At 46.8% G+C, this 17365-nt stretch overlaps 1 protein-coding gene across 1 annotated transcript in view; it reads left to right on the top strand.

Annotated features, from left to right (window-relative positions):
* The first annotated feature begins 3567 nt into the window (after positions 1–3567).
* The window catches only part of PARVB (parvin beta), a 70997-nt gene continuing 57199 nt past the window's right edge, over positions 3568–17365 (top strand). Inside the window, exon 1 of the mRNA XM_035550947.2 lies at positions 3568–3905. Within this exon, the coding sequence (XP_035406840.1) occupies positions 3791–3905 (115 nt within the window). The 5' untranslated portion in view covers positions 3568–3790. The remainder of the gene's footprint in view (positions 3906–17365) is intronic.

Genomic DNA, 17365 nt, shown 5'->3' with positions numbered 1-17365 from the left:
GGGCTGTCTAACCAAGAAAAACTTCCTCAGTTTTTAGTTTAGATTTACCATACATTACAAAATCAGAGTAGCATAGCATAAAGTTCACAGATTTTTAAAGGCAGTGTGATATGTGGAGTAATAATTCCTGTCAAGAAGATGGTTGATCTTAATAAAGAAGGGGGAGATGTGGGAGTGTGGCCATGGGGGTCCACAAGCCCCATCAGACTCTTAACGATGAGGCCATCAGGAATGTAAAGAGTTTAGAGGGAACAAAGAAGGGTGATTCAGGAGACGCCATGACGTCTCGGGTTGCTTGTTCTCCAGCCGTTAAGGCATGGAAGTTGCTGGGGGTTTGCTGGTTGCCGGGCAAAGTTGTTTGACCAATGAAGAGTTAGCGGAAAAGGACTGCTGTGGGGCGAATAGTATAAGAAGGGAGCCTGTCCTCAATATGGGATGCAACACGATATGATGAAGTTCTGTCATCAATAAAGTAGTAGCAGTTACTGATCCTAAAAGAACCCTGGTGTCCGTGTGGTCATTACGCCACAAATGGCACCCGAACAGGGACCTGAGGAAAACAAACAGGGACATGAAGAAAAACAGGGACATGAACAACAGGGACAGGCTAGCAGAACAGGGACCAGGACAGGAACAGGGACGTTGATCGCCTCATGAAGATAGGTTCGGTCAAACTCAGCAAACCGCTCAAAGAAGCTCGTATAGAAGGTTGCTGGAAATACGCGCACCGGAGCTGGAAGGAAGCTCCAGCTGAGAGAAGCGGACCCGCGCACACAACTGCCCCTCGCTGGCTGAAGGTAAGCAGTTAGCATTATGGGGAATCATACGTCCTTAGAAACAAAGACTGTCCTGGTAACCTTACAGCTTATTCCCTTTATTAACAATCAGACAGTTTATGATCCTGAAACATGGGACCAAATTGAGGTCAAGGTGTGGCACTCTGCTACTAGAGACGACGGGGTTGCGGTGGGATTGCTTGGCCCCTGGCGAGCAGTCTCTGAGGCCTTAAAGAGCCATGTGCGACCACAATCAGAAACGTGTGATTTGCCAGATAGTGAGGGAGCTGCGGGCTCGTCCACTGATCCACCTGCTACACCATCGGCCCCCCCCGCCGCTACTGCCATCGCAGGCCTTTGCTGTTATGCCCCCTGGTGACCTGGACGTTCCTTTTGATCTAAGCCCTACAGGCCCTGAAAAGGAGCCGGATCTGTTTCCCTTAGATCCGGGAGGAATAGGATACATAAGGCCCGAAGGCCGAGTTGCTTAACAACTTAAAGCGAGACATATTGTACCCATGACTAGCCCTGGACTTATCCGGTGTTTGTAATCAAGAAAAGGAATAGAAAATGGAGACTTGTTATATGATCTGAGAAAAATTAATGAAGTCATGGAAGATATGGGAGCATTTCAACCAGGATTACCAACTCCAACTATGCTCCCTAGTCATGGACATCAATAGTAACAGACTTAAAGGATTGTTTGTTAAACACTTGCCAGAATTCGGAAAACTTTGCCATGTTTATGTTTCAATTGATACCTTTTCTGATTGTACATTTGTATAAGCGTACTTGGGTTTCTTATGAATATGTAAAAGCAATGTTCTATATATTTAGAAAGTTCGACAGGTGTGTGTGCATGTTGGTAGAGCGTAGACTCCCCGCGCACTCAGCACTGTTTACTTGCCTTTTATAAATATTACTAAATTCAGATTGAGGTGTATCTTCATTTATAACAGCAGGGTTACCTATGAATTAAGACAAACACTTCTGTAACAAAGCATGACACGAGTGTCCTGGTGAAGCAGTAACCTTTAAAGAATATTTGAGCAGATTAGGGGAGAGGAGTATTGCAGTGCTTGGTAGACAGGTGCATGGAGCCAGGATGATGTGGACATGATCGTGTGGTCACTGCAATTTGTATCAGCTACGCGTTAAACATTGACTGCGGGCAGATCCTTATAAAATCCCTTTTGTATGCTGTGTGCAACATTGATCACAGGATGCTTCCTCATATCTTGCAGTAAAAAAAATCAGAATTGAAAGCCGCTGGCAGGTCTGGGACATGCCAAGGAAACAGGAAGAGAAGCTGAGGTTATAACCAATGTCTTAAGCAGGATTTCCACTTATTGAAATTAATTTCTGAAATCAGGAGAAAAAAAAAGAAAAAAACAACAACTTTGGACAGGAATAAGAAAACAAATTCTGTGTAAGCTTCAGGACTGACCAGTGCTTAAAGAAACAATTTGAACTTGCCCTGTGTTTGCATTCTATTTGGACACCAATTTATCATGTCACTAGAATCACCTTCTAGTTGCTGTTCCCAGGACGTCGGCGACACGTGGCCAGCGCTCCCAGCTCTCGGTTGCTTTTGCCAGCGATGCGCAGCAGTGCTGTGGGTGACTTTGTCCCTCATGTGCTGGAGCAGTGGGTGGCTTGAGCAGAGGGACATTATAGCCTGGAAACCTAATCCATTAAACGCTAACATTCAAAGCGGCTGCAGGTCCTGCTCCAAACCTGTGACTACCCCTTGATTCTGTGTTTTGCCAGCCTTTGTTTTTCACTCTCCCATTGATTTGCAAAATGCAACAGCAGGAGTGGAGCCCCTATGGCGAACCCATGGTTCAAATGCAGATAGAAAACCAATTAGAGACACAATGACGTGAGAAAGCATTGTGTTCTTCAGTATCATTAGCTATCATGTTAAATAATACTTTCCACACACAAAACAAAACAAAAACAACAACAAATATTTTTATACAGATGCAACATAGGTAATTAATGGTGTCTCTGTGTTTAGAAAACTGCTCCAAGTAACTAGTTACAACAGAAATGCAAAACACTTAGTCTCCTTTCTTGAAAACACAAGGCAAAGTCAAAGATGCGTTGCGTAGTGCTGCTCCTGTGGCAGGTCAGGCAGGAAAATCTGTCCTTCAAGCTGCCCTAGGCTGGGTGCATGGACCCTCTGTCAAGTCGCCTTGACTTGACAAGTTCTGTGCTGGGGTAAGGGCTGCTGATGGGGAGCTGTGGCAGGATCATGGCCAAGGGCATGTGCATAACTTTAGGTACCCAGCAGTCTCATTAAAGTCAATGGGATCCCTTCAGGAGCTTAAAGTTAAGTATGCGCATCAGACTTTGCAGGATCAGAGCCTAACACTAGGAACTCTTTCAGGATGTTTCTAACGTGTATTCCACAGAGCCCTCATCACGCTCCCTGATGCCGTAATGAAAACTTCTTTGGGATCACAACTAACTGGTTTCGGCTGTTTCTCTGCCTATACGCTTTGCTTACGGTGGCGGTGCTCCCTCTCTGAGGTGCCCATGGAGTCCCTCACACCCCGTGCCGGGAGGGGAAGTCACAGCTGCAGTCCATTCACCCCCTTTTCTAACCCCTATCAGCACAGCTCTCCTCCTCAAATTTGAACATTTGAAATCTCAAATGTTTTTATTTATTTATTTTTTATCCTCGAGGCTCTCCGGGTGCCCGGTGCATCCCTCTGGAGCGGCCGCCACCCGCGTCGGGTGACCATGTTGTCCCACCCCTGCCGCCTGCGGCCTTCCCCGCCGTGGCAGGGCGCTGTGGCCGGCGGCAGCGGCTCCCAGCCCGCCCCCTGCCCTCCGCGCCTCCGAGGCTTGCACGCCCCCTGCTCCCCACCGCGGCCGGCCGGGAGCTTTCCCCCTCCTCGCCGCTCGCAGGGCTTTGTTCGGCTCCGCGGGACACTCCAGACCCCCGCACAGGGCACGGCAGGGCTCGGGCCGGCTGCCCCGTTACCCCCCTCCCCAAGGCGAAACCCATGTCCTCTGCTCCCATCCGCTCGCCGACGCTGCGGCCCCACAGGATGAAAAAAGATGAGTCGTTCCTGGGCAAGCTCGGTGGCACCCTGGCGAGGAAGAAGAAAGCCAAGGAGGGTGAGTTTGACCGGGGGGGGTGGGGGGCAAAAAGTGCATCCCACCGGCGCCCCCCGCAGCAGCCCCCGAGCAGGGCAGAAACCCCTTTTATTCTCCAGCCGGGCAGCGCCACCCGGGGCAGTGGAGGGGAGGGCGAAGGAGCAGCTGGGTCGGCGGCGTGCCAGCCTGCCTTGCCCGCCCACCCGCCCGCTCTCAGGCCTGCGAGTGGGCCCTGCCCCGGCGGGGCGTGGAGCCTCAGCCGGACCAGGGCTGGGGCCGGGGTCGGCGGCGAGGCACGGAGGAGGAGCGGCCTGAACCGCCGCGGTCGGTTGGTGGGGGGTGGTTGGTCGCCGAACGCCGGTCAGGCAGTCAGAGGGGCGCCCTCGGCTGCTGCCCGACTGGGCCGCTCGCCGTTGGGAGGGGAACCCGCGTAAAATAAACTGCTGGTGACAATGTGGGAGTCTTTTTTTCCCTTTTTTTAATCTAGTCGAAGTGTGAGAATTGTAAAAGCTGCGAGGGAATGATTAAATCCACCTGTGTTTTGTGCCTGGTTTATCCATGCCTTTTATATTGGCACAGATATTTTGCCCAGGGGATTTCAGTAACTGACTAACTTAAGCAAAAAGGTGTCACCCCTCACATGACAGAATTTAGCATGGGCACCCTCATAGGAGAGCATGAAGGTGTTGGCCTACCCCTTTCGCATGGGGCACCTGGAAGAAGTTCTGTCAGCCGTAGCACCAGCTGATGCTGCACCCATCTTAGGGGTGTGCAGCTTCATGGGGTGCATGCTGCTAGCTGCCCACAGCTGGCCTCATCTAGATACTCCCACAACGTGTTTTCGTAGCTGTCTGTTTACACCAAAGGCTGTGCGGAGATAGTACTGCTTGCACTGAAGCAACACGTCTCCCTGTCTACACAAAAAAGTTGTCTTCTAGCCAACAGGCTTGATAAAGATGGTCCAGCCCTGTATGAACAAACTATAACTTTCCCCTGAGCATCACCTCCTTGAGGACAGTGTACACTGTTGCCCTCCGATTCCCTGACTGACCAAACACATGCTTTTTGTGGAGAAACTCATCCCATTGTGCACAAAGTGGTGCCTTCTGCTCGCAGGAAATCTGAGCATGGTTTCCTTATGTTGAGATGCGGCTCTGGCTTTCTGGCTGGTTAAAATTGGCCTTGGCTTTATTGTGGTGCCAGAGGGGTGTAGGGTAGGAAGCAACTCTAGTTTCAGTCTCCTTTTGACTAGCTGTTGAGTGAGCGTGCTTTGCCCATGTTGAGTCTATTAATTGCCTGTGATATTTAGAAGGCAGATTTTAATACTTAAAATATTTGGCCTCAAAACCCATCTCAAGGAAATTGCTTCCCTTTCCTTCTCCTGGTTGTTCTGGTGTGGCTTACTGGTATTTCCTCCATTATCTATTTTAAATCAAGTTTCTCTGTTGTGGTTCTGCTGAGGAGTAGCAGAAGCAGTCGTGCCTTTACCGTGATGTCATTTACTTCTGAAGGAAGATGGCGGAGAAAACCCATTTCCAGCAGGGGATGGCAACTGCACGCTTGGAAAGAGTAGTTTGTTCAAAGGTGACTTTTAAACCTAAACAGGTTGGAGGTGCCTCTTCTTCAACAAGAAGTGTCAGTGTTGTGAGACCGTGTTTTTAAGGAGACCAGTCACTCGGTCAGAGTGCCACAGTCACTCAGCTGGGGCCATTTTGCTGAGTTTGTGTGTTATTTTTTGCCAGATCCTGTGGCCACAGCTCCCCTTGCTGTAGGATGGCCTGTTGTAGTTGCTGCTTTGGTGTTCACTGGGGAACTGATGCTGTGGTAATATAGAAAGCATGGCCATGCTTTTGCCAGCATGATGTGAAGGAAATGGAAATGTGTGACTCAGCTTTTAATCTGAGTATTCCTTCCAGATTGACAAGGGAAACAGAGACAACACGGTTCCCACCCCTGGAGCTGCCTCTTGGCATGATGTGTTTATGCACAGCACTATGGTGCTGCAGGCCATTGAAGCCCTTCATTTTAGAGGAAAATGGCTTACTACCCTTCTGCTTTTTCCTCATTAGGAAGATTTAAGGCCCATGGAAGGCATGCTTTGAGCTGTCTTGTGCATTGTGCTGGGGTGGCTCTCATGCAGGTCATTAAGACCGCAGCCCTGAAACTGGAGGGGACCCAGGGCTAAGCTGCGAAGAGGTGCTGGGGTGGGGATCAGTGTCAAGGGAGAGAGGCTCTTCAAGCCTTGTGCTAGGACTTGGCCGGCCACCAGAACAAACTGCAGGGCTAGAAGCTAAATCTTGGTATGAGACTGTGAAACAGAAGCAAATTGGAAGCTCACCTGAGTGACACTGAATGAATTGATAGACCACATAAGAACAGTATGGTCATGTGCTTGGGAACTGCTTCACCCTTGAGGACTTTTCTGCCTCCCTGCAGGCAGTTTCTGCTCAGCTTCTCTGAGTGGACCAGCAGAGGTCAGAGTGATCTTCTGAGACTGTAGACTGCCTTTTATAGCAGCTACTCTCCACAATAATTGAAATGTTGTTTGCTGACTTGCCACAACCAAACTATCCTTGCTTCCTCTTCCCCTATAGCATGAGAAGTAAGCAAGCCAGAGAGCTCTTAATAAATAATTCTTGCTTTTGCTGGCCTGTCTTTTTTATCGTAGTGTAAATACGAGCCTGTTATCACCGTCTCGGCTGTGTATATATACAAGACCTTTAACTTGGTCCATGCAGCAGTTGCAATGCAGTTAAATTAATCCTTTTAGTCTTTGTGCACAACTCATCTGTGAGCTACATAGCTCAGAGATCCGTAGAATAATATTGTTTTGTGTTTTTTTTTTTTTTACTTCTATGAGTGTCTTTTTTTTTTTTTTTAATCATAGGTGGCAGCCATGTCATAAATAACCATAATATGTGGCTGCAGACCTATAAGCAACTAAGTGTAAATATTTTTTGGCAAGCTTACATGCTGTGATCCATTTTTAGAGAGGTTGTATTCAGAGAGGAGTGTTCATTAGGCTTATCAAAATTGCCACTGTAAGCTCATAACCTTGCTTTATGATGGGACAATAAATACAATTCCTAGGTATGGTGGAGATAGTAACTATGGTGGTATTCGAAGTATTTACTGTGACGTGTAAGCAACTTTGCTGTTACTCCTGCTTTAGCAGTATAACATGGTATGGTGTTTTGTAAGCAGGTGCCTGGAGATCAAGTATGGTTAAGATTTCAAATTCTAAAGCATTTTAAGAGTCAAAGTCTATACGTTGTTTACCTGTCTGAGGAAGTCTTTGAATTTGTACCTTGAACCTTTGCTTCGTGCTGTTGAACATTATATTCCTGTTTCTGAATTTTTATGGCTGAACTGACTTATCGTTCAACCCTGACTTAAAAGAAACAACCACAGATGTTTGTTGGGAAAAAACATTTTTAGTCTGATTTCCTATGGCCATAGTATGTGTGATCTCACTGTCTGTTTGACTCCTCCCTTCCTCTTCCTTCCCAGTAATGTTTTTCACCCATCGTTTGGCTAAAAATGGCCCTGAGAGAAAACTACCTTCAGGATTATTAAATGACTACAGGTTTTGTCAAAATGAGCAACCCAGTTAGAACAGGAAGACCTTAGTGGATTACCATTGCAGGAAAAACTGCAAATGAACTCGACCTGTGTAAGATATGAGAGTCCATGTGGGAGCGAAGTGATCAGAAAAATGAACAGTCTATGGGGAGACTGCGACAATGAGCATTTCTGTATGTTACAATCAGTCATGGCATACATCCTGAGGAAGGCGGGATGCATTAGTTCCAGTGCTCATGTGACCATGTGGTTTATTTTTCCCCCCCCATATTAGGTTATATGGAAATATGCATGAAGTCTTAAGTTTGCCTGGTGTTACTGTGAAATGGTTCTGTCTTGGTATATCTTGGGCTTTCAAGACGTGCCAGATCTGCGTTGTGGTTAATAAAACTTCAGCACAGCTGTTCAGATGCTCCAAAATCTGCTTTAAATACCTTAGGAAACTATTGGGGTGCTGGCAGGGCTCATAGCAAGGTACAGTTTTTAAGCTTCTTTTCAGACCCAGTACAAGATGCTGTTTTGGATAATGCTCTATGTTATCTTGACCTATAAAAGGAACTTTAAAAAACTTCCCCTTTCCTGTCGGTCAAAGAGTGATGTCCTTGAACTGAAATAAAGGAGGTGTTTTGCTGCAAGTGTCACTTCTGGGTTACTTGCAGTGCTTTGTGTTTTTTTTTTTTTGTTTTCTTTTTTTTCTCATAACACACCATTGGAAAGATTTGGGTAGCAGGTGTTTGGCTAAATAAACCTTCTATTATTATCTGTTCATGTGTGTCTGTGTATATTTATATATAGTCTGTATGGAGGAGTCATCCAGAGAAATACAACAGACTCAATTGCTCAGTTGTTTCCCAGTGGCATGATGGAGGATGAGCACAGAGATTTTCAGAGTGCTCCAGAAGAGAGCAATTTGTTGTGCTGCCTGATGAAATCAGTGGTGGTGGGGGAAAGGAGGGAAAGGAGCCCAAACTGACCGCTACAGAAGGCAGCAGCTGCAGGATATACAGATTTTATGCATATCAAAGTAGGTTAAAGCACTGTAGTTAGGGTCTGTGCCTCAGTATAACAGCCAGATGGTGTGGTCCTGCAAAGTTTCCTCCTGTGTTTGCCTACAGGCATGCCAGCTTGGTACATAGGTTGGTGGGTGTTTCTCTAGAGGGCAAGTTCCTTTCTCCCACAGAAAGGCAGCAGTCCTTCCCTCTGTCTTGCAGCAAGAAAAGCTGGAGGTTGAGTAATTGATATGCTCATGGTCACCTGTTGAGCCAGTGACAAAGCTGGGGAAAGAAACTTCATGAGTCCTCTCTGGTGCCGTGGTACTTAGGTAGAGGTGCTGCATCATCTGCGTCTGTGCTTCCCACAGCTCTACACAAGATAAAGCCCATCTTCAAATTGTTCAGGTGGAACTGTTGCCCACTCCATTTTGGCTTCCTTGAGGGAAGAAGATAAGGAAATAGGCTCAACAACAGAATTAAATTGGAGCAAATGTTGTTTTTCATTTGTTTTGTGTTTTTTTTTTTTATCATTCCTTTGAAATTGATGGGGCTGCTTCTGCACGTAATTGTTCTCTGAACGGAAAAGAGGTTCAGAAACAGGTTCCTCAGATCTACTTCATTGCCTTTGTATGTGATAAGCGCATCACAACTCAAAGGCATTCCCTTGAACACAACAGGATAGCAGAATCGGATTTAGCCTGGAAAACGGATCTCATCTTTCATTTGAAGAGGGTATACTAAAAATCATTAAAAGCTCTCTTTAATGCCATCTGTTGTGTAGTCTCTAGAGGTGCATCAGTGTGAACGCCCTGCAAAAAATCAAACTTCTCTGTTTCAACATGCTGTGGCTGCGCTTTAGCCACTGATTAGTGTCTGCTTGAGACTTCTCACAGAAATACTTTGCTTGAAAATCACAGAATCATCTAGGTTGGAAGAGACCTCCAAGATCACTTAGTCCATCCTCTGACCTAACACTAACAACTCCTCCACTAAACCAGATCACTAAGCTCTACATCTAAATGTCTTTTAAAGACCTCCAGGGATGGTGACTCAACCACTTCCCTGGGCAGCCCATTCCAATGCCAAACAACCCTTTCAGTAAAGAAGTTCTTCCTAATAACCAACCTAAACCTCCTCTGGCACAACTTTAGCCCATTCCCCCTCATCCTGTCACCAGGCACGTGGGAGAATAGACCAATCCCCACCTCGCTACAGCCTCCTTTAAGGTATTTATAGAGTGCAATGAGGTCTCCCCTGAGCCTCCTCTTCTCCAGACTGAACAATCCCAGCTCCCTCAGCCGCTCCTCATAAGACTTGTTCTCCAGACCCCACACCAGCTTCGTTGCCCTTCTCTGGACTCGCTCGAGCATCTCGATGTCGTTCTTGTAGCGATGGGCCCAAAACTGAACACAGTACTCGAGGTGCGGCCTCACCAGAGCCACGTACAGGGGGACAATCACTTCCTTAGCCCTCCTGGCCACACTGTTTCTTATACAAGCCAGGATGCTGTTGGCCTTCTTGGCCACCTGAGCACACTGCTGGCTCATATTCAGCTGACTATCAACCAGTACTCCCAGGTCCTTCTCTGCCAGGCAGCTTTCCAACCACTCATCTCCCAGCCTGTAGCACTGCTTGGGGTTGTTGTGCCCCAGGTGCAGGACCTGGCACTTGGCCTTACTGAACTTCATACAGTTGACCTCAGCCCATCGGTCCAGCCTATCCAGATCATCCTGCAGAGCCTTCCTACCCTCGAGCAGATCAATGCACGCACCTAACTTGGTGTCATCTGCAAACTTATGCGGGTACACTCGATCCCCTCATCCAGATCATCGATAAAGATATTAAAGAGAACTGGCCCCAGTACTGAGCCCTGGGGGACTCCACTAGTGACCGGCCTCCAACTGGATTTAACTCCATTCACCATGACTCTTTGGGCCTGGCTATCCAACCAGTTTTTAACCCAACGAAGCTTACGCCAGTCCAAGCCATGAGCAGCCAGTTTCTTGAGGAGAATGCAGTGGGAAACGTTGTCCAAAGCCTTACTGAAGTCAAGGTAGACCACATCCACAGCCTTTCCCTCATCCACTAAGCGCGTCGCTTTGTCATAGAAGGAGATCAGGTTCATCAAGCAGGACCTGCCTTTCATAAACCCATGCTGACTGGGCCTGATTGCCTGCTTGCCCTTAAAGTGCCGCGTGATGACACTCAAGATAATCTGCTCCATGAGCTTTCCTGGCACTGAGGTCAAATTAACAGGCCTATAGTTTCCTGGGTCTACCTTCCGGCCCTTCTTGTAGATGGGTGTCACATCTGCTAGCCGCCAGTCAACTGGGACCTCCACTGATAGCCATGACTGCTGATAAATGATGGAAAGCGGCTTGGCCAGTTCTTCCAGCAGCTCTCTCAGTACCCTCAGGTGGATCCTATCCGGCCCCATCAACTTGCATACATCTAAGTGTTGTAGCAGGTCACCAACCATTTCCTCGTGGATTGTGAGGGCCACATTCTGCTCCCCATCTCCTTCCACCAGCTCAGGGTACCGGGTATCCAGAGAACAACTGGTCTTGCTGCTAAAGACTGAGGCAAAGAAGGCATTAAGCACCTCAGCCTTTTCCTCGTCTCTTGTCACAAAGTTTCCCCCCGCATCCAGTAAAGGATGGAGATTCTCCTTAGTCCTCCTTTTCGTGTTAATGTATTTATAAAAACATTTTCTGTTGTCTTTAACAGCAGTAGCCAGATTGAGCTCCAGATGAGCTTTGGCCTTTCTAATTTTGTCCCCGCATATCCTTACAACATCCCTATAATCCTTCTGAGTGGCCTGCCCTCTTTTCCAAAGATCATAAACCCTCTCTTTTTTCCTAAGCTCTAGCCACAACTCTCTGTTCAGCCAGGCCGGTCTTCTTCCACGCCGGCTCATCTTTGGGCACGTGGGGACAGACCGCTCCTGAGCCATTAAGATTTCCTTCTTGAGGAGTTCCCAGCCTTCCTGGACTCCTCTGCCCTTCAGGACTGCCTCCCAAGGGGCTCTGCCAACCAGCGTCCTGAACAGCTCAAAGTCTACCCTCCGGAAGTCCAAGACAGCAGTTTTAGTGGTCTCCCTCCTGACTTCACCAAGAATAGAGGACTCTACCATTTCGTGGTCACTCTGCCCAAGACAGCTCCCGACCACCACATCTCCCACCAGTTCTTCTCTGTTTATGAACAGAAGGTCTACTGGGGCACTTCCCCTGGTAGGCTCACTAACCAGTTGCATCAGGAAACTATCTGCCACGCTCTCCAGAAACCTCCTAGACTGCTTCCTCTGAGCTGTATTGCATTTCCAGGATATGTCTGGGAAGTTGAAGTCCCCCTTCATGGGGGGGCTTGTGAGTGCACTTCAGCTGGGCCATTGCCGGCTCCTCAGTCCCTGACATTGTTCCCCCTGGCACACCTCTAATGAGCCTTATTCCATCCCCATCCCAGTCCCCCTTCCTACCTAGTTTAAAGCCCTCTCAATGAGCCCTGCCAGCTCCTGTGCTAGTATCTGTTTTCCCCTTAGAGACAGGTGAGACCCATCTGCAGTTAGCAGGCTGGGTGCCAAGTAAACCACCCTGTGGTCAAAAAAACAAAATTTCTGTGTTGGCACCAGCTTCTGAGCCACCTGTTTATCAGGTGGGCTTTCCATGTCCTCTCCATACCCCTCCCTGCCACTGTAGGGATGGAGGAAAGCACGACCTGTACTCCCACTCCATCTACTAATCATCCCAGTCCCCTAAAGTCCCATTTGATAGCCTTCAGGCTTCTCTCTTCAATAGCATCTCTGCCAGCCTGGACTGTCAAAAGAGGGTAGTAGTCAGAGGGGCGAACCAGGTTAGGAAGCTTTCTGGCAATATCCCTGACCCTGGCCCCAGGGAGGCAGCAGACCCCTACAGGTAGGGTCAGGTCGACAAATAGGTCCCTCTGTTCCCCTGAGAAGGGAGTCACCTACAACAATTACCCTTCTTTCTTTCTTAGTGGAGGCAGTCCTGAGGCGTGGAGTCAACTTCCTCGCCCTAGGCATCCTTCTGGATAGACTATTCACCTCATCCTCACCCACCGGTCTCTCAAGCTCCAGGGCCTCAAACCTGTTGTGTAAGGGCACCTGGGAAGGCGATTCCAAAAAAGGCCTTTACAATAGATTTTAGAGAGATACAAAGCTGTAAGGCACTCTATCTTCTTTCACCTTGCAGGCAGTGCTCATGTTGGTTGTATTATTTATGCCCGGTATTTGTCCTGGTCACAAGTGTTCTTTGCCATTGCAGATGGCATTTTTTGCTGGCTATGCCCAGGTGTCCTTCTTTATGAATGGGTGCTGGCGGAGTAATTGCTCCAAACTCTGATTGGACTTTGTCATTCATCTGGTGCCCAGAAAGCTCAGGATGGAGTGTGCTACTGATGTGGTGCCTGTGCTTTTGTCATGAAGCATGTCCACATTTCTAAATAGCAGTGAAGTGCCAAGTAACTTGCAGGATGTTGGCTAGTCTTGTGGTGCTTCTCACCTACCAGGAAGCTTCGGGAGCAAATCAGCCTCTCGCAGATCCTTGGGGTACAATGTGATAAAAGCTTCTACTGGCTGCTTCCTACTATCTCCTGACCTGATACTCAATGTATGTTCAGGCTGTTCCCTTCAATAGACTGGTGTTAGAGCTCGCCCCCATCTGAAGTTACTCTCAATGTCCATAGTATGGGGCAGTGAATCCCAAGTTGGCTGGAGAGACAGAGTATGTGGTGTCTGGTTCTGTGGTTCTGGTTCACACAGGTACTTTTGCTGCAGCCGGAGAGGTTACTTGGTAGGGGAAGTGTATTTGTGCATCATAATGCAGTTGCTGCTGAAGCACTTGAGCAGAAGGTGAGATGAATGCTGGCTAAGCAAAACTACTTGCTTTTTAAGAGAGGAATTAGCATATAATTATATTAAATAATTATCTATTAATATATAAATATATATATTAATTAAATTATATTATATACCTTTCTAGATATGTCTATATATCCATGGAAAGACTGTGTGCAGACATGCAAATTCAAGTCGAACTTATTATCCTTTCTAGTATTAATTTAAACAGAGACTTAAATTTCCAGTCAGAACCTGTGCAGCCCAATTGCTGAGTTTTTCCTGAAGGGCTCATTTGTTCCTCTGACTACGTCTGTCTTCAGTCTTGTCTTGCTGGAGCAGTGCCAGATTGTGCTCTGATACTGAGTTCTGTTCTGGCAAAAGTTTTACTGTAGATAGTTTATGTCAATGTCTCCACCAAAATAAGCTTAATGTGCACAAGAATAATCTTTTTTACAGTGTCATAAAAACACATTTTGCTCCTGTAACTGCATCAAGGCTGGGATGATTTGCCCAACACAGCTCTAGGCATAGTCTCTCAGTGAGACGGTAGAGTTTTTAATTACAGTTGAAAGTTTTTCTTCCAGACAGGATGCAGCAAAAGTATGCAAAATAGCTCTGTAGCTCTTCAGTCTCAATTGAAAAAAGTGACTTGCTTTTATTTAATAAAACCAAACATTCTAAAATTGTTAATTTTCCAAGTTGAAATCATTAAAATGAGCATAATTGTAAGAACATTGGTATGTTTTATCATAAAGCCTTAGCAAGGTGCTTATAAAGACTTTTAGTTTTACAAAGCCAGATTCCAGAATTTCTTAAAAGTACTAATTCAAGGAACTGGAAAGGTAGTTCTCTTTTCCTTAAAAACTAATCTACACTTAAAGGCAATGTTCCAGTGATATCTGTTTCTTTTCATTTCTTCTAAAGGATTCATTAATGCTAATATCTTGGGAGAGGCTTCTAGACACAGACATCTGGCTGTTTCTGTTTCGAGGAGCGTGTGTGTGAGTCTTGTGAGACTTTGATGTGTGGAGGGCTGCATGCAGACCTGATAGGAAGCGAGGCAGCTGCAAAGTTGTGACCTCATGCAAAGTCCGTGCAGATGCTCTTTGCTGGACAGTGGGAATGGGGCATTCCTGGTCTCGTTGGTGAATCTGTGTGGGGAGATTAGGCTGTGTGCTGCAGTGCATGGCATCATACTGTCTTAAGTGCTTGGTTTTAAGAGTTGTGATACTTCAGAGCTCTGTATAAATACAAATGCATCCTACTGATTTACATGCTGGCAATAGTCCAGAAGACTTACTATTCTTAGGTATAACAGTGCTAAATGTCTTTTTGTGTACTTTAAGAACTGCTACAGGTCAGCAAATCCAAAAACCAGATGAAGCTGGTGGAGTTTTTCAGTGCAGTGCGTGGGCTTTGGATCACACCTTGATGTTAGAAGATTTGGGAGATTATCTGGCAAGCTCTTTCAATTGCAGAAGCATGTCAGAACAACTTGTTGCTAAGGGATCCAAGGTTATGTGGTCTGCAGTGAGGCCAGCGTAAGGCAGAGTCTTCTGTTTACAGGAATTGGTGTTTCAACAGTTACAGCTTTGCTGTTCAACTGAGATGAGAAATTTTTGTGTGTTCCTTATGTGTACAGGTGTCATCAACAGAGCTGAGGAGACTCAAGTTTGTAGCTGCAGAAGCACCAGTTGTTGCTGGTACTTCAAAGCTGCTCACAAAGTGGCTTAGTTTTCAAAGGAAATTGTGTTCAGATCTCTTGGGCACCACTAGAAGTCCTGGCCTGCCAACAGGTACCTCTGAGGTGTGGTTTCTGTCAGGGTTCCTGGGACATAATGTCTCAATGGGGATGTAAGAGAGTACTGACATACAGACATAAGACACCAACATATAAGGAGGGCGAATTTTCCACCTTTCATGTAGCATAATATGTTTTGTCGTTGCCCTTGCTGCTGCTGGTAATGCAGAAGGCTCTGTACTTTCCTTATAACCCTGTAGTCTTGCTCCATTTCCAGCATTTTCAGCCTTTCTGTGCTCTTATGCCAGTGAGCCAAAGTCTTCACTGCAGCAGCACGCCAAGGGCCAGCCCTCAAACTCTATTCAGTTATTTCTGGAGACCTGAAGGCCAGCAAGAAGGAAGGAAGGGGAGGCTTGTCTCCCCAAAGGCTTTTTCTTATGCTGACCTCTGCTCATTACAGCAAACATCCATGTTCCTTGAACAAATGGGTATTTTACTGCAGAAGGCAGTGACTTAAAAGTCAACCACATGGCTCCAGAGAAAGATCTGACCTGCTGTCAACCCATGCCAGTGCCTGGATGTGACTGATGGTACTGGTCATCTGTGATGGTGTCCACTGAAAGACGCCTTATTCTGTACTGCCCTCCACTTGAGCTCTTTGGTGTGGTGGCTTCAGTAGTTGCTCATCCTCTCTCTTGTACATTCTCTGTCTGCTCTGTGAAATGTGCTGTACATGCGCATTGTCACTGATGAAGCTTAGTTTGACCCTCAGGGCACTGCAAAATCAACTGATGTAGTCATCAGAGCTGTTGAATGTATCTTGTGAAGTGTGCATCTCGGTGGCAGGTGTTCCCCTCAGTGTATGGCACATACGGGGAATGGCCCTTGCTTTACGTGCTGCTCTTGTGGCTGCGGTGTACCTGCCTCAGGCAGTGAGCAGAGGTGACGTTAGCACTTATCAGCCTCGGCTGAGGGACAGGAGGTGGAGGGAAGTGCAATGTGTGCTGTAGTGCTGCTGCTTGCCAGGGGCCCTTCTGGGCCGCTCTCAGGAGGAGCGCTGGCTTCCTGGGAGCTCTGCTGCAGGACAGGCCACCTGGTGACAGTGCACACTGACTGCACCATTGCAGGCAGGGCTGTGGGCTGGGGAGCTAAACCAGCACGTCTCTTGTGGGTGATGGTGACCCTGGTTTGTCTTCAGGAGCGGGCTGAGAGTGGAGGGGAAGTGGGAACAGGAACCTCTGTATTGCAGAACTTGTAGGTCAGTGGCCAAGTGATTGCTCTGGGGTGAAGTGTATTCAGCCTACTCAGGTGTCAGCTTCCCGATTTGGACGCTTTCGTTGGCTGAGTAGAAAGCTGCAAGCCAAAATTCGTAATTTCTGTTGTAGGTGCGTGTATATATATATGTAGATATAGTTTAACTGGAGAAGTATTGTGGCTAATATATGTGGTTTTAGGGTTTTGTAGTTTGAATCCATCTAAGTCTTGCTCTGAAAACCAGATGTGGAGAGAACATGCACACCTGGCAGAGTGTGCTGGCCTGGAGCTCTGGGCTCTTAAATCACTGTCACTTCCTTGTGGGGGAACATAGATCCACACAACGAAGCTTCTAATTATAAATGCTGGACATGCAATTTGTTTCCATACACCAGCTGTGGACTTCTCTCCAGAGCCTTTAGGCTCAGAGGGGAGGCTGCAGAACGTCATTCTGCTTGTGGCTTTGCCAGTGGCAATCAACAGGATCTTTGGGAATTCAGGTTTGCCTCTCAGTGATTGTTTCTCCAAGTTAAAAGGCTTCTTTATAATCCCTGAGACCTGTCTGGTGATCAGATATAGCTTGCAGTTTGGTTGTAAAATAAGCAAACTGTTCTGGCTCCTGGAATTCCAGTTCCTTCTTTAGTCCTTCTTTCTCTGAGTAGTTGAACCACAATCATAGAATATATGATTATGCTATATATATATATACACTAAACATAATGGAATAAACTGAACAAAGAAATAGTATATTTTCTATTATAGCTGCCATGTAGCCTTGCTACTTTCTTTTTTTTTTAGCTGAGGTGGTTGCATATACAGTCAGTGAGAGCTGGATGAGGAGAGTGATTCTGATGGCTACATGGAGCGTGGTGTCTTTTTCACTGTCGTTAAATAGAAAAATGTGTTATTGCTCACACAGATTCAGATTAATAGTTTCCCTCTTGACCATTTACAAGATTGTGCTGAGATTAGACCACTCTCTTGAAAATGCCCACTTTTACTGCAGTACTGCAGCTGTAGTTGTATTAACGTAGTGAGGGGCCAAAGTTTAAATCAT

The sequence above is a fragment of the Cygnus atratus genome, chromosome 1, assembly GCF_013377495.2.
Source record: "Cygnus atratus isolate AKBS03 ecotype Queensland, Australia chromosome 1, CAtr_DNAZoo_HiC_assembly, whole genome shotgun sequence".
NCBI classification, from domain to species: domain Eukaryota; kingdom Metazoa; phylum Chordata; class Aves; order Anseriformes; family Anatidae; genus Cygnus; species Cygnus atratus.
This window is presented reverse-complemented; position numbering and strand designations above follow the sequence as displayed.